General features: G+C 37.6%; 1 protein-coding gene across 10 annotated transcripts in view; it reads right to left on the reverse strand.

Moving 5' to 3' along the window:
• RTTN (rotatin) overlaps positions 1-20,975 on the reverse strand; it is a 142,883-nt gene that overhangs the window by 110,780 nt on the left and 11,128 nt on the right. For all 10 annotated transcript variants that reach the window (XM_019937200.3, XM_073790813.1, XM_033837837.2 and 7 more), the window contains 4 exons: positions 20,071-20,236; positions 17,617-17,798; positions 15,256-15,371; positions 3,671-3,841 (listed from right to left, as the gene is read on the reverse strand). In XM_019937200.3, coding sequence (XP_019792759.1) covers positions 3,671-3,841; positions 15,256-15,371; positions 17,617-17,798; positions 20,071-20,236 — 635 coding nt within the window. The remainder of the gene's footprint in view (positions 1-3,670; positions 3,842-15,255; positions 15,372-17,616; positions 17,799-20,070; positions 20,237-20,975) is intronic.

Consider the following 20,975-nt stretch of genomic DNA (forward strand, 5'->3'; position numbering starts at 1 on the left):
TTGGGAGGTGTCCGCAAATAGATGGCACTTAAAGACCAAAATGCGATGATATCTCATGAGGGCCAGGGCCAGTCCTGGGGTTCCACCCCTTTAAGAGGTTAGGAAGATAGAGAGAAATTAGCAAAGGAGACTCAGTGAGTGGGGCTCTGCGCTAAGATAGTAAATCCTAGTGGGTCTAACTCCAAAGGCACTGTGTTTTAGTTTAAAGGCGTTTTCTCTGACTCTAGGCAGAAAAATAAGAATAGCTGATGTGAGGATTAAATAAGCACTGGGCAGATGTCTGGCATATCACATTCAATAAGTACTAATTTCCTTTCTTTCCTCTTTTCATCCCATCATTAAGGAATTCTGACATTTTCACTCTGCATACCTACATCTGAAACTCCTCTCAGCAACTCAAAGCACCAAGGTAAGGTCATACGTTTAATCCTTGCATGGCCAATGGACCCATCACAGTTTACACCCCAGACTGAAGACGGTGGTCCTACATATATAAGCATTAGTCACGTGTCAGTTGGGACTGAAAGTGATGATGTTTCAGTGGAAAGCTATTACCAGTATTAGATAGAAAAGAGTCAACATCGTCATCTCGTGCGTGCTGGAGGAGGAGGGGTATAATACTGTTTTCTCTAAACCTGCCACTCAGAGCAGCCAGGGCGTTATCCTGGCATGGCCTGTCAGAAGTAGGGATTCTTAGGCCCTATCCAGACCTTACAGACCAGAACATGCAAGATCGGATTAACAAGATCTCTGGGTGATCTGGGTGCACATTACACTTTGAGAAATGCTGCTCTGAATCAATCAGCTACACCCAATTATTAGATTTTATATACCTCACTAAAAAAGTCAAAATCTTGTGGTATAAATTCTTCCTCACCTTCAGTCTGCTTGGCTGAGAAAGGGTCACAGGGGTTCCTAGGATGCTCTGGGATCTTGTTTCTGGCACAGGGCCAGTATTTTTAGCTCTTATTTCCCAGATGGTTCCCCCATATGAAGTTAACTTCATTTGTCTTACCAATTTGATTTACCCAACCAGAACACTTTTAATTTTAATTTACAACATTGGTAATAACATTTACCAATGCATCATTTTAACCTATACATGGGTATTCTCCAAATTCATTTAAAATCAGCAATTATCAATTTCAGAAAAGGTCTTCAAGGCATTTTGTCAAAACATTCAAATTCAGGAAATCTCTACATAGATTCATACTATATCATTTTCCAACTTCAAAATTACATATTTGGTAAGTGGCAACTCAAACATTTAAAAGCCACTTTTAAGGTAGAAAGTTTCAGAGTCCAAATTCCACTTCAATTTTTGGTGGGCTAGCAACAGGCAGAGGGCAGCATAGCCTTGTATTTATATAAACTGAAGGAGAAAGTTAACAGCAAAGGAAGAGCATGTTTGTTTAGATCTCATTTTAAAGTTCTTAGTTAATCAGTCAAAGCAGTTATAACCATCTATAAGCTGATACCTTAATTACACTCTCTTCAATGACCCCACTTACTGTTCTAATGCAGTTCCAAGCTACATATTTAAAAGAGCTCCCCAAAATGACAGATACTGATTTGCCTTCAAAAACAATACATAGCTACCTTAAAAAAAGACATGGAGAGTTGCCTTTACATTATTCTAACACCAAAGTAAGTCAAATAAAATAAATTATTGACTTCTATTTTGACTCCTGCCCAAATAAGCATATAGATGAAAAAAACTCTATAATCAAAAAAGCAATAAATAAGCTCTACGGTACAACTGACAAGTAACTTTTCCAAAAATACCTCAACCTATACATAGATTGATCATTTGTAATACTTAGTAACAAGTTATTGTAGCACTACTAATTTTTCAGTTATATAACATTATCATGTAAAGTTGAGACACCTATATTTTAAATGCAATACCAGTCTTATATGACTGAAATTCTTCAATTTATAATGTTTATGCCTTGGAAAATTATCACTCTTTAACACAGAGTGTTATTCAGAAACATAACAATTAATAAAAAAGTTAAAAATTAAAATTAGGGCTTCCCCGGTGGTGCAGTGGTTGAGAGTCCGCCTGCCGATGCAGGGGACACGGGTTCCTGCCCCAGTCTGGGAAGATCCCACATGCCGTGGAGCGGCTGGGCCCATGAGCCATGGCCGCTGAGCCTGCGCGTCTGGAGCCTGTGCTCCGCAACGGGAGAGGCCACAACAGTGAGAGGCCCATGTACCCCAAAAAAAAAAAAAAAAAAAAAAAAAAAAAAATTAAAATTAACAGAAATGTTATTTCCCCTAAAGGAAAACACTATATTTAAAATTTAATGTTCTATTCTTATTTTTCCAGATGACCTGATACTATTTTGCATATATTGCATATGTGTTATTAAAAACTGGAGTTTAGGGCTTCCCTGGTGGCGCAGTGGTTGAGAGTCCGCCTGCCGATGCAGGGGACGCGGGTTCGTGCCCCGGTCCGGGAAGATCCCACATACCGCGGAGCGGCTGGGCCCATGAGCCATGGCCGCTGAGCCTGTGTGTCCGGAGCCTGTGCTCCGCAACAGGAGAGGCCACAACAGTGAGAGGCCTGCGTACCGCAAAAAAAAAAAAAAAAAAATGGAGTTTAGACTACATGCTCTGCAGAATTCTACGGAGCAAAAGGGCAAGTGGCTATAACAAAGGACAACAAAAGGCACAGGAAATGGTTCTTTAGCTGCAGTAATTTTTCCCATACCTTCAGTTAAGCACGATGCTACACCTTTCTTTTTGCAATAAGTTCACTACACAACACTTGCATATGAGTCATTTGAGATATTTTTACCACCAACGTTCAAATTCAGAGATATAACCTCCACTTTAAAGTACAGTCAATAAGATGATTTAAAAGAAGTATTTACGCCTGTTAAAATCACCTTTAACATACAGTCACATAATGGAATAGTATTTTGCAATAAAAATTAACAAACAACTGCTACAAGCAACAACAAAAATGAAACTCAAAAAAAAAAAAAAAAATCTTGGGCTTCCCTGGTGGCACAGTGGTTGAGAGTCCGCCTGCCGATGCAGGGGACACGGGTTCGTGCCCCAGTCCGGGAGGATCCCATGTGCCGCAGAGCGGCTGGGCCAGTGAGCCATGGCCGCTGAGCCTGCATGTCCGGAGCCCGTGCTCCACAACGGGAGAGGTCACAACAGTGAGAGACCCGCGTACCGAAAAAAAAAAAAAAAAAAAATCTTGAGCAATTACATACTTTATACATCTATTTATATAAAGCTCAAAAACAGAAAAACCCCTCTATGGTGACAGAAGTCAGAAAGGAGTTTAGCTTGCAGGGGTGGGGAGAGGAGAGGTTAAGCGACAGGAAGCGGCCTTGAAAGACTGGTCATGTTCTACTTCATGTTTTGCGGGGTGGTCACTTTCTAAACACAGATATATTCACTTAGTAAAAATGCCCTGAACTGTGCACCTTTCTCAACATATTACACCACAGTTTTTAAAAGTTATCTTAAAAAATTAGTATTTTTTTCTATCAATTTATTTGTCAAAACTAATAAAAAATGTTAGCCATTTCTCAATTTCTGCATTTCCAATATAATCTTTGTACACCATGAAATGATCAGAAGGAATTTACAACAGGACAGTGATTGTAACACCCAGTAAACTACAACAAAGCCACGCTACCTGCCTTACCTTTTCAACAGGGAGAAGTGTCTGCAGCAGTCGGACTGCAAACAGCGAAATGCTGACAAAGGCCATCCTGTGGTGCACCAGCACCGCCTCTGGTTGTTCCAAACTGATGTTGCTTTTATGGTAGCACATGCTGTCTCCAAGGGACCCCAACACCATGAGCAGTTTCTTTTTCTGCAAACATTTAAACACAAAACAGAAGAAAACAATCAATTTTAGGGGCCAATATAGAAATATCATGGAGAACAATACAAAATGTTATCATTAAATAATATAAATGTATTCCTCCCTATAAGAATAACCAATACATGCCAAGATACTTTTAACGATAGGAAAGAATTATAAGTATACCTAAATTTTTTAAAAAGCTAACAATTTTTAAGTATTTAATATGAATTCTAACTAATAATAAATAAAAATAAACAAAATACAAAAACTTAATGATCCATTAGTTCCTCCTAGTTTCTAGTGCTTAATTGTTCCAACTTTGAACACTGCATGTAAATCTCTCATCCAATATTTATTGGACTTAGTGTATGCTTAACACAGTGGCAGGTATATGGGGGAAAATGCATTAGTTCAAGAGACATGATCCCTGCCCTCAAAGTGATCCCAAAGTTACTAAAGAAATGAAACAGGGGAAGTCAAATAATTAAAAAACAATGAAATATTAAATTGTATAATCTCTCTTCAGGTAATAAGGTTGTTTCAGAGCAAATGTTCCACCATCATAAATTTCTAGATACCTTACTACTTAAATAGAAGTTATATCTTTTAAATCGAAAGGTATGCATAAAGCATGAAAACTAAAATACAGTAGACTAACTGGCAAGTCATAACAACATAGACTAAAATATATCCTAGATATGTTGACATAACCCTATAAACTAGCTGCTGAAAGGACAGTATCAGAAAAAGGGTAGAACAAAAAAAGCACTGGGGTTCTCACGCTCAACTTTCCATGGAAAATTTATGAAAATTAAAATGAGAAATTACCTGTAAACTAAAGACAAAAATATAATGTATGTCAGAAATTTTTTAATTCAAGGATAAATAAACACGAAATAAAACTAAAAGACATGGGGCCTATAAAAGTTACATAAAGTATCAAAGCCACAATAGATACACTTCACATCCATTAGGATGGACATTATCAAAAATAATAGGAAATAACAAATGTTGACGAGGATGTGGAGAAACTGGAGCACCTGTGCATTGCTGGTGGAAATGTAAAAGGTTCAGTCACTGTGGAAATAGTATGGCAGTTCCTCAAAACATTAAACATAGAATTACCATATGATCCAGCAATGTCACTTCTGAGTATATGGCCAGAAGAATCAAAAGCAGGGATTTCAAACACTTATTTGTACGTCAATGTTCAGAGCAACATTATTCACAACAGCCAAAAGGTAGAAATGTGTCTATCAACATATGAATGGATAAACAATATGCAGTAGATGGTATACATACAATGAAATATTCAGCCTTAAAAGGGAATGACATTTTGACACATGCTACAACAAGATGACTCTTGAAAACATTATGTAAAGTAAAATAAGCCAGATACAAAAAGACAAGTACTGTATGATTCCTCTTATATGAAGCACCTAAAATATACAAATTCATAAAGAAAGAAGGTAGAATAGTGGTTATCAGGGACTGGGGGAAGAGGAGAGTGGGGAGTTATTGTTTAGTGGGTGTGGAGTTTCACTCTGAGATGATGAAAAAGTTTTGGAGACAGATAATGGTGACAATTGTACAACAATGTGAATGTGCCTAATGCCACTGAATTATACACGCAAAAAGAGTTAAATGGTAAATTTTATGTTATGTATATTTTACAAAATTTTAAAAATTATATAAAGGAGTAAACATTTTTTTGTTACTTACATGGATCATTTGAAAAATTTAAAGATAAACACAAATAACATTAAAACTATGATACTTTCCAAATCACTACAGAAGTAAAAGGAAGATAAAATAATCTATAGAGTAAAAAAAAAAAGGAAACAAAAGAGATAGCAAAACTTCTGCATGAAGACCAAGTATAATAACTGTACTAAAAAAGGTTAAATTTCCCTGTAAGTGAAATATGATTTCACACTGAAGTAAAAATCAAAAATAATCTACACATACAAAAAAGACATTATCTTTGTACATAAAAGGTTAAAAATTAGTGAGAAAAATCTCAAATAAACAATCTAACCTTACACCTAAAGGAACTAGAGAAAGAAGTACAAACAAAACCCAAACGTAGTAGAAGGAAAGAAATCTTAAAGATCAGAGCAGAAATAAACGAAATAGAAACAAAGAAAACAATAGCAAAGATCAATAAAACTAAAAGCTGGTTCTTTGAGAAGATAAACAAAATTGATAAACCTTTAGCCAGACTCATCAAGAAAAAGACGGAGAGGACTCAAATCAATAATATTAGAAATGAAAAAGGAGACGTTACAACAGACACCGCAAAAATACAAAGCATCCTAAGAGACTACTACAAGCACCTCTATCCCAATAAAATGGACAACCTGGAAGAAATGGACAAATTCTTAGAAAGGTAATAACCTTCCAAGACTAAACAGGAAGAAATAGAAAATATGAACAGACCAATCATAAGTAATGAAATCGAAACTGTGATTAAAAATCTTCCAACAAACAAAAAGTCCAGGACCAGATGGCTTCACAGGTGAATTCTATCAAACATTTAGAGAAGAGCTAACACCCATCCTTCTCAAACTCTTCCAAAAAATTGCAGAGGAAGGAACACTCCCAAACTCTTTCTATGAGGCCACCATCACCCTGATACCCAAACCAGACAAAGATACTACAAAAAAAGAAAGTTACAGACCAATAGCACTGATGAATATAGATGCAAAAATCCTCAACAAAATACTAGCAAACAGAATCCAACAACACATTAAAAGGATCATACACCATGATCAAGTGGGATTTATCCCAGGGATGCGAGGATTCTTCAATATATGTAAATCAATCAATGTGATACACCATATTAACAAACTGAAGAATAAAAACAATATGATCATCTCAATAGATGTAGAAAAAACTTCTGACAAAATCAACACCCATTTATGATGAAAACTCTCCAGAAAGGGGGCATGGAGGGAACCTACCTCAACAAAATAAAGAACATATACAACAAACCCACAGCAGACATCATCCTCAATGGTGAAAAACTGAAAGCATTTCTTTGAAGATCAGGAATAAGACAAGGATGTCCACTCTCACCACTATTATTCAACATAGTTTTGGAAGTCCTAGCCACAGCAATCAGAGAAGAAAAATAAATAAAAGGAATACAAATTGGAAAAGAAGAAGTAAAACTGTCACTGTTTGCAGATTACATGATACTATACATAGAGAATCCTAAAGATGCTACCAGAAAACTACTAGAGCTAATCAACGAATTTGGTAAAGTTGCAGGATACAAAATTAATGCACAGAAATCTCTTGCATTCCTATACTAATGATGAAAAATGTGAAAGCTAAATTAAGGAAACAATCCCATTCACCACTGCAAAAAAAAAGAATAAAACACCTAGGAATAAGCCTATCTAAGGAGGTAAAAGATTGTACTCAGAGAACTATAAGACATTGATGAAAGAAACCAAAGACAACACAGATGGAGAGATATACCACGTTCTTGGATTGGAAGAATCAACATTGTGAAAATGACTACACTACCAAAAGCAATCTACAAATTCAGTGCAATCCCTATCAAACTACCAATGGCATTTTTCACAGAACTAGAACAAAAAATTTCACAATTTGTATGGAAACACAAAAGATCCCGAATAGCCAAAGCAATCTTGAGAAAGAAAAACGGAGCTGGAGGAATCAGACTCTCTGACTTCAGACTATACTACAAAGCTACAGTAATCAAGAAAATAGGGTACTGGCACAAAAACAGAAATATAGATAAATGGTACAGGAGAGAAAGCCCAGAGATAAACCCATGCACCTATGGTCAACTAATCTATGACAAAGGAGGCAAGGATATAAAATAGAGAAAAGACAGTCTCTTCAAGAAGTGGTGCTGGGAAAACTGGACAGCTGCATGTAAAAGAATGAAATTAGAACACTCCCTAACACCATACACAAAAATAAACTCAAAAGGATTAAAGAGCTAAATGTAAGGCTGGACACTAGAAAAGTCTTAGAGGAAAACATAGGAAGAACACTCTTTGACATAAATCACAACAAGATCCTTTTTGATCCACCTCCTAGAGAAATGGAAATAAAAACAAAAATAAACAAACAAGACCTAATGAAACTTAAAAGTTTTTGCAAAGCAAAGAAAACTACGAACAAGACGAAAAGACAACCCTCAGAATGGGAGAAAATATTTGCAAACGAATCAACAGACAAAGGATTAATCTCCAAAATATATAAACAGCTCAAGTAGCTCAATATAAAACAAACAAACAACCCAATCCAAAAACGGGCAGAAGACCTAAACAGACATTTCTCCAGAGAAGATATACAGATTGCCAAGAAACACATGAAAGGATGCTCAACGTCACTAATTATTAGGGAAATGCAAATCAAAACTACAATGAGGTAACACCTCACACCAGTGAGAATGGGCATCATCAAAAAATCTACAAACAATAAATGCTGGAGAGGGTGTGGAGAAAAGGGAACCCTCTTGCACTGTTGGTGGGAATGTAAATTGATACAGCCACTATGGAGAACAGTATGGAGGTCCCTTAAAAAACTAAAATTAGAACTACCATACGACCCAGAAATCCCACTACTGGGCATATACCCTGAGAAAACCAGAATTCAAAGAGTCATGTACCCCAATGTGCATTGCAGCACTATTTACAATAGCCAGGACATGGAAGCAACCTGAATGCCCATCGACAGACGAATGCATAAAGAAGATGTGGTACATATATACAATGGAATATTACTCAGCCATAAAAAGGAACGAAATTGGGTCATTTGTAGAGACGTGGATGGATCTAGAGACTGTCATACAGAGTGAAGTAAGTCAGAAAGAGAAAAACAAATATCGTATGTTAGCACATATATGTGGAACCTAGAAAAATGGTACAGATGAACCAGTTTGCAGGGCAGAAATAGAGACACAGATGTAGAGAACAAACGTATGGACACCAAGGGGGGAAGTGGCGGGGTGGGGGTGGTGGTGGGATGAACTGGGAGATTGGGATTGACATGTATACACTGATGTGTATAAAACTGATGACTAATAAGGACCTGCTGTATAAAAAAACACATAAAATAAAATTCAAAAATTCAAAGAAAAACTAGTGTAGTGAAATATGAACAAAAATGTATGAAATATAAATAATCAATAATTCAGAACAAAAAAAATTAGATAAATTAGGTAATTTTCTATTGATGAAGTGCATAATAGAGAGTAAAGACCCAACATGAATGAGTCATTGTGGTCTGAATAACATAAATATGAGGCAAAACCTGAAGTTGGATTTAAAGGTTTTAACTCAGTCTTTTTTACCTTAATTAATAAATTAAACAGATATAAACTTTGAACATTTCAAAGACTACAACTCCTCGAGTTTCCAAGGAACACTGACTTTATAAAACTAGCCATTTACTTAATCGCAAAAAATGGTCAATGTATATTTAAGACTATGTTCTTTGAGCCCATGGAAATAAAACTAAAAGTTAAAAATTTCAACCAAATGTAGGGCCACCCTTACAAAATTAAAATAGAAAATTTTAATAGCACTTATATTAATAACCACTGGTCTAGAGAAAACAAATTAGAAACACAGTGACAGTCTTATTACATGGACAGGCAATTTTTCACCCAGTGCTTCTCCATTAAAATACTTTTCTACATCTACAAACAACATATCTCTGTTATTCAAGACTAAGTTTGACAATTTACAATTTAAATCAATGAACACATTTAAGACCTCAGTATTGCAAGGCTTTTTCTAAAAATCTATTTACTTGTGAAATTGTTTCAAATAACCTTGCTAATTCTAATGATGAATTGACATACTTCTCAAAATAGTATAAAAAGGAAGTATTAAATACTATAAGAATCAGTCTTGCAGCTTTTACTATTTGCAACACTTCTTCCAAGCCAAAAAAAAAAAAAAGTGTTTTTTTTGTTTTGTTTTGTTTTGTTTTTGCAGTACGCGGGCCTCTCACTGTTGTGGCCTCTCCCGTTGCGGAGCACAGGCTCCGGATGCGCGGGCTCAGCAGCCATGGCTCACGGGCCCAGCCGCTCCACGGCATGTGGGATCTTCCCGGACCGGGGCACGAACCTGCATCCCCTGCATCAGCAGGCGGACTCTCAACCACTGCGCCACCAGGGAAGCCCAGTGTTTTGTTTTTAATGTTTTAAGAAAAGAAAGGATTTTAAAACAATACTATCTGGTCCACAGTTTTAATTTGCTGGGCTAAAGATATTTAAACAGCTGTAAAGTAGTTGATGCAGAAAAAAAAAAAAAGAGCCAGTTTTCAGAGGATAGTCAAAGCTTTTACAAAATTACAGACTTAAAATATCAGATGAACAAAATATTCTAAATATTCCCAATAAAACAGAATTTATAGTGCAAACACAATATCTCCACTATCTGCACAATATAAAACAGGTTTTGGATTCTGTAAAGCATCTGAAATAAGTGACTCTCCCCCATATGCTCCCAGCCTCACACTCCCCACTCCCCTTCTACAAGGCAGCCAATTACTGTTCTGCATGCAAGTCTCACCAGGCACTTCTATGTTTAAGAGCAAGCTCATCCTGCCTGCAGAATGACAGCCAAACTACTCAGCAGCACGTCAAAAGCCTTCTGTGAGCAGACCCCACCTGAACCCTCCAGCCTCTCTCCCACCACATCCACCTCACGTTTTATGCTCTGGTTGCTTGCACTCCTCCCAATAGCCCTAGCCTTGACCACCAATCAGCACTATTCATTCCTCCCCATCATTCTCTTCCCCTCCGCCAGACAAAAAGCCCTACCTTTACTTTCTTAGCCGAATCGTATTCGTAATTTCAACTCAGCTCAGCCACGATTTACACAAAGCCCTCCCTGAGATTCTCGGCTGGGAGTGTTTTCAAAGCACCCTTGGCACATGAAAAGATACTCAACATTACTAGTCAGAGAAATGCAAATCAGAACAACAGTGAGATATCACCTCACACCTATCAGAATGGCTATCAACAAAAAGACCACTAATACAAATGTTGACAAGGATGTGGAGAAAAGGGATCCCCTGTACACTGTTGGTGAGAATGTAAATCGATGCAGCCGCCATAGAAAAAAGCATGGAGATTCCTCAAAAAACTAAAACAAGAATTACTGTATAATCCAACAATTCCACTCCTGGGTTTATATCCAAAAAAAATGAAAACACCAACTCAAAGAGACGTGCCCCCCAACGTTTAGAGCAGCTCTATTTACAACAGCCAAGATATGGAAACAACCTAAGTGACCATCGACAGACAAATGGATAAAGAAGATGTGGCACATATGTACACAAACACATACACACATATACATACAATGGAATATTAATCAGCCATAAAAAAGAATGAAATATTGCCAGTTGTGACAACACAGATGGACCGACCCAGAAAGTATTATGCTAAGTGAAATAAGGCAGATAAAGACAAAAAACATATGATTTCACTTATATTTGGAATCTAAAAAACAAATGAACAAACTTCAAAACAGAAACAGACTCATAGACACAGAGAACGAACAGGTAGCTGCCAGAGGGGAAGAGAGGGGGGGAATGAGTGAAACAGGTGAGAGAGATTAAGAGGTACAAACTGCAAATTTCAAAATAAATGAGTCATGGGGATGAAATGTACAGCATGGGGAATACAGTCAATTTTTTATCTAATTCCCACAAGAGTGAAAAGAATTGCTGCTTATTCATCTTGCACCCCCAGGGCCCAGGGTCGACTAAAAAATTATTCACAACCTAAAAGCTGAGAGTTATGTTTTATTCAGCAGGAATTTTTAGGACTTCAAGGCCAGGAGGCCGCATCTCAAGTAACCCTGAGAGAACTGCTCCGTGGAGGCGAGGTGGGGAGCCAGGATACATGGGAGTTTTGTAACAAAGGGCAGGGAGTCTGAATGTCAAAAGATTACTGTTAATTAAAGAAAACCAGATATCTCAAGTTAAGGAATTTAGCGCTTTTCTGTGCACGGGAAGATGCAAGAGTCTGAGTTCACTGAAATCATTGCAGTCTGATGGCTGGTAGATGGCAGGTATTCTTTTCCTTCCTGAGTTTCCTCACGGCTCACCAGCTCACCATCGGAGGTGGCTGCAATCACTGATGACTGTGACATCCTTTGTTTACTGATACGGCAGGAAGTATTCCTTTTATCACTAGCATATAATGAGCAATCAAAGAATGTTTGGTGAACTAAAACACCTGTCTCTGGACTGGCGGCAGTAGCAGGAAAAGCATATGCTAATTAGAGATTCCACTCAGCCAATTATAAATTCACAACCTGGTTCAATTCCCCTTCTTGAGCCCTTACTGGATACCAAGCCCTTCTCTCTAGAAACTTTCATAATCCTCTCCACTTCACTTGAACTTCAACCAGCAATTCTTCCAACATGCCTGGAAATCTAAGTTACCAGCTCACAGCAGGTCAGATGGGAATTTAGAAGGAATGAGTCATAAAGAAGGAGAAAACACTGCTTTTCGTGACACTGAGTGACAGCAGTGACAGAAAGAAGAAAGGCAAAAAACGAACAGAAAACAGCCCCAAGAGTCTGGGGTTATCTGGCATGAGGAAAAGAGCCTTCCTTACTCCCGTGAACCTAACTTACCATGTGAATAAGGAAAAAACAAACTTAATTTCATAGGTAGGCAAAAAAAGGATGACATACTTCAGGTCATCCTAACTTTTACAAGTGCTTACCAAAAAATTTTTTTATTTTAACAAAATATAATTTCAGTGAAAATATTTTTTCTTTTATTTATTTCGACTGAAATAAAAATATTCAATTTATGGAGAAAAAATTTCTTTGACTATGCTTACATAAACTGAGTTATGGAATTCCAGACGTGAATGCTATTAGCACTATTTGGAAAGATCTAGAGAATTGATTACATATCTACATGCATTTAATTACTGAATTGGTCAACATTTATTACTTCGTTCCTTTAACGACACGACAAAAATATGCTTCTGCCTTCTGTGTAAACCTCACAAAAGTAGGGACATTAAGGAATTCTACTTAATTGTCTGCTTCTATTAATATATAGCCCAAAGGGATGAGATTTTTCCTAGGAAGCATTTATTCTTTTAAATAAGTCAAATATAATTTCCAGCAGTACTATTTAACATTTCTAACATACCAATTGGCACTTGCACAACAGATTTAACCTTTAAAGTAAAAATAATTCATTGAATCATAAAAGATCAGCAGCCAAAAGTTAAAAATGAATGACTAACTTTTACAGATAAATGTTCTGGCCAAGAAACTTGAGCTATTTTAAGAAGCAACTGATAAAACATTCTTCACACTTCTCAAGGAAAACTCACTTGTTGAAAACCTTCAATATGTGAAAACCTTCTAAAAGTACTACAGAATAATGTGATAACCTTAAGGACGAACGAAAAACTAAGATAAGAACTATTATCCCTATTTTATAAATAAATTGTAGGACTTGAAACAATATATTACACCTACTGTAAAATGTTTCAGTTGTGTTTCTTTTCAAAAGATTTGTGTAAATAAAAAAAATTGGGGGAGGGCTTCCCTGGTGGCACAGGGGTTAAGAATCCGCCTGCCAATGCAGGGGACACAGGTTCAAGCCCTGGTCCGGGAAGATCCCACATGCCATGGAGCAACTAAGCCCGTGCGCCACAACTACTGAGCCTGCACTCTAGAGCCCGCGAACCACAACTACTGAAGCCCATGTGCCACAACTACTGAAGCCTGCACACCACAGAGCCCGTGCTCTGCAACAAGAGAAGCCACCGCAATGAGAAGCCCACACAATGCAACGAAGAGTAGCCCCCGATCACCACAACTAGAGAAAGCCCGTGCACGGCAACAAAAACCCAACGCAGCCAAAAATAAATTAATTAATTTTAAAAAATGCACATTACTCATTTCACATTTTTGTTAGCAATTATGTCTATCAATATGTTTATTGAGTGAATAAATACACAGTGAAGCAGTCGCAGCCTGTAAAAAAGAATGAAGATCTTCACATATGAACACAGAATAATCTCCATGCCTATGTTTACATCCATCCATCTATCCAGGATGCATTATTTTCTCTTCCAGTTTTATTGAGATATAGTTGACATATAGCACTGTATAAGTTTAAAGTGCAGAGCTTAATGATTTGACTTACATACATCATGAAATGATGACCACATTAAGTTTGGTGAACATCCATCATCTCACATAGAAACAAAATTAGAGAGATAGAAAAACAGTTTCCTTTCCTTGTGATGAGACCCTCAGGATTCACTCTCTTAGCAACTTTCATACATAACACACAGCAGTTGTGCATTACATCCTAGTATTTATTCATCTTAAAACTGAAAATCTGTACCTTTGATCACCTTCATTCAATTCCCCCTCTCCCTACTTCCCACCTCTGTTAATCACAAGTCTGATCTTTTTTTTCTCTGAGTTCGTTTCTTTGCTTGTTTTTGAAGAATAATTGACTTACACAACATAGTGACTCAATATTTCTATACATAATGGTCACAACAATAAGTCTAATTACTATACAGGATTTACTCTTACGTTGTAAAAACAAGGTATGAAACTGTATATGATATACCACCTTTTATGTAAGATGTGAGAAGGGGAATAAGAATCTACGTACTTATTTTCTTACATTTGCAAAAACTAAAATAAAAATGTAAAAAATAAACTAGAAAACAGGATGGCAGGGAGACACCCCTGAGTTACATTTTTATGAAGAGAAAACAATTCCCAAAAATGAAAACAAATTGAAACAAAAATCTAACTGTATACTGAATTGGTAACAGAGAAAATAATTCTTTTGAGTGACTTTAAGGCACAGAATTTTGACTTTATATACTTAGTGAGATTTAGTCTAAGTCAAAAAGAACTGCAAGAAAATCCTGAACTTTATTAGTTATTGACCACAGTGATACTAATACTGCTACTGTGAAATCACTTACTTTATGCTGAAGGTTAAAACTAATAAGCAATTATGTTGATGTTGCTAAGAATCTATGAAGGACAATAAAGTCCAAGCAAAGAAATACAAGTTGAAGTTCAGAAGTAGCAGAGTCTGAATTCATGAGTTTTTTTTAAAATACAGATTTCCTAGGTTCTATTACTGAAGGGAAAGAATGATATCACTGTAACTACAAGCAGCCCTAATGGCCTGTTTTTGGTCTTGATATACATTTCCCGCATTAAAAGTAACCAGAATCTCTGGAGAAATGGCCTATTCCAGACTATGCACAAAATAAGCCTGGGATCTGTTGTGTCTAAAACAAAGAAAGTTTTCAAAGACTAATGAGACAATGAAACCAGCTTAAAAGGACCAAGATAAAATAAAATACTAATATTATTACCCACATCCCAAGGAAAACCTTGATTCTCACCATATCTATAGCAAAAAGACTGCTGTCATCCCAGATATCTGCTGAAATCGCTTCACCAATAAGTACCATATCCTCTGCAAGCAATTCCAGAACTCTTATTATCATCTGTCTACTACCTAGGAATACAAATAGGAGAGAGAGAGAAGAAAAATAAAGTTAATTCAAATAAAGCTGAACATCATATTGCTCAATCCTCTGGTTAGCTAATGCCCCCAAGTTCCTATTTCTCTTTTTATTTTTTGATGTTTTTAGAATTGTTTAAAAAGAGACGAATAGGGAAGTCACAATATGCAATCACCATTAGACTTCTGTTTCAATCATAACTCTATTTAACTACAAAAAATCAAATGTGCTCTTAAGTGGGAAAGATACTCAGGAAGAGTATAACAATAATCTAACTAAAAGTACTGTGAGATAGATCAAAATAACTTTTCAGATTCAGAGACCATCCATGTTACATGTAATAGGTGACAAAGCACAGGTTTAGTTGAGAAGATGCAGTCTAATAAATTTCCCACTTAGGACTAGAAGGTTTAAGCCTTGTCATGAATTAGTAGTTTCCTACACAGGAGTTGCCTGGGAAACCTACACTCACCTTAAACTCTAAAAACATTCCGGAGGAAACTGTGCTGTCAGAGTCACACCCACCTGAGCAATCTCCCTTCTCCACAGAGATAGAATAACAAAGGAATTCCACCACCCATAATTCTAAGTAAGGTGAATGTTCAATCAAGACTTTCCTGTCCCACATATCAAAGGTCAATTTCTAATGAATAAAAGTAAAACAAACTACCAGATCATAAGGGTCTAGATTAATTGTTTCATGAGAACAGCTGGAGCAAATTCTCTTAGAAATCTCTTACGACACTGAACAAATGCAAATTATGCAATAATTTCCCACAAAAGGGCAAGAGAACATTTAGAAAATTTTATGTACCATGATACAGCTCTATAATTATCAATCTGACTTTTTACAGCAAATTAAGAAAAGGTTAAATGCAAAATCATTAAATCTAAAACTGTTCTCCTCAGTACACCATGCAGACAAACATATACACTTGATGATGCCGAAGTTCAGATCTTCCTTCATGTCACATTATTAGTACATGAATTAATATGTATTCCTCACTCCTGGAAGCAGAATTCTTCAGTCAGTGAGAAGTTAAGGTATAGAGTTTTCTTCAGAATAAAAAAAAATTGTTCATGTTCCCAAATATACACCTACCTCCGGCCTTCTTCCCTATCACTTCCAAGCGGGCAAAGAATAGTCATAGGACTTAAAGAACCATCAGCATGGGACAGATTTTTTACTCAGCCAGTATAAACGAAAAAAAGCAAAACCTGTTTATCTTGTATTTTGACAAGTTTATCAACTACTTAAAATGTATATATTTAGAGAATAAAAATCATTATTTATTCCAAACCTTTCTTCACCTTGCAAAATGCATGCACTTTGGTCTCAGAACCGTAGTTCAAGCCTCTGTTCTTCACTGTTTGACTTTGGATAAGTTTCTAAAGCACTCTAAACCTCAGCTCCCTCATTGTAAAACAGGGAGAAAAGCAGTAATTACCACTAAGGGATGTATAAAATGGGTTGGTGTGAGGAGTGCATAAAATAATGTGCACAAGACCACATCCGGTAGCCGAGCACAGCAGGTACTCAATGTGTGGTAACTTGTTTGATTACTAGGCTCTGTTGGACACTGGCCACATTGTTATCCTTCTTATCACTCTCCACTAAAATCACAACGACATCCCAGTGTACACTACAGTACATCTTTGCAAACTTACCCAGCACATGAGAGAAAATGTAACTCCAGAACGTTTGGGTTTTCTGAGTTTTGTTTTGTTTTTTAAGAAAAAGAAATTACTGCAAAGGTACAAATCCAGTGTTGGGTCTGTTACGGTTTTTAACATGTTTCATAGCTCAAGTAAAAACCAAGTAGGAGGAGTGAACAACTGAAAGCAACTCAAAAAATTTCTAAAGAGCAAAAGCCAAAGAGTTTTTTATTCTGGTCTATTCATGCCAATCCATCTTCTCTAACTTACTCCAGTTGCATTGTTTTTTCAGTGCTTACCTTTAAAATAGCCACACACAAATGGAAGTCTGTGCAATAAAAGGCCAGCAATGGAAGGGGATACTCTATCTGAAAAGCGCTCCATGGCATCCACGTTTAATTAAGGGATAATAAAGACCTTACTAAGTTCTTAGGAATTTGTACCCCAAAAGATAAGTAAATCCAGATTTTAAAGGTCTGAAGACAGATAGAAAGCAAAAACGAGAAAAATTAGAGTCCTAGAAAATAGACAAAACAAACACAAAGTATACAAAAGGAACTACTGAATTCAAGCACAACCAACCTGTTCTTAAGAGAGGAACGGCACACTCCAGGATGGAGACGCAGAGCTGGGGCAGGCTCAGCTGCTGGAACTGCAGCTCTAGCGTGTCCTCAGCCTCCAGCTCTGGCAGGTCCAGGTGCACCATGTCCAAAGGGGAAGGGATGGAGACCCTTGAGTTGACATGAGCGTGACTACTACTTCCACTGTAAAGTAGACAAGGATAATAATAAACCTTGAGTATGGAAACAGCCCACAAGCAGATTTACTGCAGAGCTGCTGCCTGGAATATTAGGAGACTCATACCGTGCACAATTATATTGCTCCATGAAACAATTCTGGTCAGATTTACAGAAACCTTGACAAATTTATGAGATTAAATTCCATAAAGATGGCTCAAAATTGTAAGTGAAACCAAGAATGCTTTTTTTATATGTTGCTTTTCAAACTGATGTTCTCCAAACGTGTCAACATTCCTATAGCAGCAATCAACATGAACACTGATAACCCATCCATTTCTAAAGGAAAGCAAACAGATTCATAGCAAAGTTCTTCCGTAACTTATAAAGGCAAAACTAAATAGTTCGTACGGTTTCCTAGATTTTCTGTGATTTTCACCAAATGTTCTAAGTAAGCCAATGTTAGCAACTGAAGAATGCTAGAAAATGCCAGAAAAACATGATGAGAAATGGATTACTTTATTTAGTACAGTCAACATCATATGATTTTGGAAATGTACCCCAAAATGGAACATCCCTTCTTGGCTTACTTTATAAAAAAAATTACCTTGGGTGTAAAGGAGTGGGGTGGGGATAAAAGTGCTACAGAAAGGCTTGAACTTCCCATTTACAAAGCACCTCAAAACGTTGACTTTTGATGTTATCCACAACTGAAGCTGAATCACAGAGATGCACTAACACTACTGAACGTGTAAAACTCCCCAATTTTAATACATTTTGTCATTTCTTCAATTCCAATATACCAAGCATCCCAAAATATGGAAATAAGCTGGGCTTCTCTCAAACTCTGAAAGGGCGCAGGAGTACGTTCACTCAGGAGTGAAAAGCATGTAGCGCACTAGATATAGCTCAGAGAATGAGGTAAAGAGAAAAACCACACCTGATCGACAGCAGCCACCCGGTAAGGACAAGGAGCACAGGCTCCCGGACCATGTACTGCCCACACCCCTGCCCCCCTCTTCACCAACTGTATAAACTGGGGCTTGGCTCCCAGCCTCTCCAAACCTCAGGCTTTTCTATAAATGATGATAATAATACCAATTCTATTACAGGACTGTTACGAGAACTACCACAGGAGGCAAAGCACATGAAGCACTTGACGTAACACCAAACACACAGCAAGACTGAGTCAGTGTTAGCCTGGAGCAGCAGTAGCCACGTCACAAGAAAATAATCAAGCCAACAGACAAGTGCTGGTCTCACTGAGCATTTAGCAGAATGACAGTAAAGAAAAGACTTAAAAAGAGCTTTTTAAGAGCTTCTCTGGTGGCGCAGTGGTTAAGAATCCGCCTGCCAACGCAGGGGAAACGGGTTCCAGCCCTGGTCCGGGAAGATCCCACATGCCGCGAGCAACGAAGCCCATGCGCCACAACTACTGAGCCTGCGCTCTAGAGCCCGCGAGCCACAACTACTGAAGACCACGCACCTAGAGCCCGTGCTCCAGAACAAGAGAAGCCACCGCGACGAGAAGCCTGCACACCACAAACAAAAAGTAGCCCCCGCTCGCCGCAACTAGAGAAAGCCCGCACACAGCAATGAAGACCCAATGCAGCCAAAAATAAATAAAAATAAAATAAATAAATGAAAAAAAAAGAGGTTTTAAGATGCTTGGAGCCTAATGAGATAACACACAAATACCACGCTAATCCCTTTAAGAAAACTAGATATATAAATATCTTTCTTTACACCAACGAATAAAATACCGTAACTGTGCACCTTGAAGGGGACTTTGTTTTATAGATTCTCCAATCATTCCCTTTAATAGTAAACACCAATGCATTTAAATTATGATTAAACTTACAAAAATGGGCTTAAAATGTTATCAAAAAGTATACAGCATTTAAAACTATGCTTTTAAACTAGATAACACTCCATTTGTGGCTGCTAAAAACAATTCAGTGGGTCAGAATCACCATTTTTTTGATGAAACAGAAATGCACTGTGTAACACAGAATGAGAGAACAATTTTGTGAACATTTTTTCAGTGGACACACACAGATGCACACGCACACATACACAGAGTATATGTCTGTGTACTGAGTACCGAGTTGCAGTATAATACTTGTTTCTTACTGGGGGTCATGGTCAAAAAAGTATGAAAGTCACTGGTTTAACACAAGGCCAATACCTGTGTTAATGTTTCAAAAGAAAAGACTAAAGAGCAAAACAACAGCAAAACAACAATCTCCCTCTAAAACTGAAACACACACACAAGTTAACCTGGCTTTCCTACAGTCACCTGGAAGACACAGCGTCCCAATCCTGGCCATCTCCTCTGGGTCGCTGGCCTGTGCGTCCCACCACAGAAGGCCGAGGGCTGCTGCTTCCTGGAGAAGGATTCTGGGAATGATGAGTGACTCTTGCTTCATGACAATAAGACAGAGAAGAATTTGGGGAAACTGTATCTGGGGGGAAAAAAAAAAGAATAAAATTATTCCTTGGTAGAGACAGATTACTGATTATGTAGTTCTTGTCATTCTTCAGGAAAAAAATTAACAAAATTAAGATAGTAGAAATGCTTCTATGAGGTAAAAGTAAAAGTCAACCTTTTCTGCAATACTCCCTTAGCACACTTAGGTTCATGTCTAATTGACCTGATTACACGGAACCTTTTAGCCAACACTGTTCACTTACAACATTAGAGACCGAATCATGCACTCTCCCGCTTAAAACCCTCCCAGAGACCCTACCTCAAACCTTGTGCAAAAATTAATTCAAAATGGATCGACAACCTAAATATGAGTTAAAACCGCAAAGCTCTCAGCAGAAAACATAGGGGTGGGTCATCATGACCTTGGATTTGGCAATGAATTTTTAGATATGACACCAAAAACACAAACAACCAAAGAAAACAGAGATAAATTGGACTTCAACAAAGTTTAAAACTTTCATGCATCAAAGGACATTAACAAGAAAGTAACAACCGGGACCCTTGTGGCCCAGTGGTAAAGAATCTGCCTTATAATGCAGGGGACGCAGGTTCGACCCCTAGTCCAGGAGCTAAGATCCCACATGCCGCAGGGCAACTAAGCCCACACACCACGACTACTGAGCTCACGCGCCTCAACTAGAGAGCCTGCGTGCTGCAAACTACAGAGCCCACGGGCCCTGGAGCCCACGCACCACTGCTAGAGAGAGAAAACC

The sequence above is a fragment of the Tursiops truncatus genome, chromosome 13, assembly GCF_011762595.2.
Source record: "Tursiops truncatus isolate mTurTru1 chromosome 13, mTurTru1.mat.Y, whole genome shotgun sequence".
Lineage (NCBI taxonomy): Eukaryota > Metazoa > Chordata > Mammalia > Artiodactyla > Delphinidae > Tursiops > Tursiops truncatus.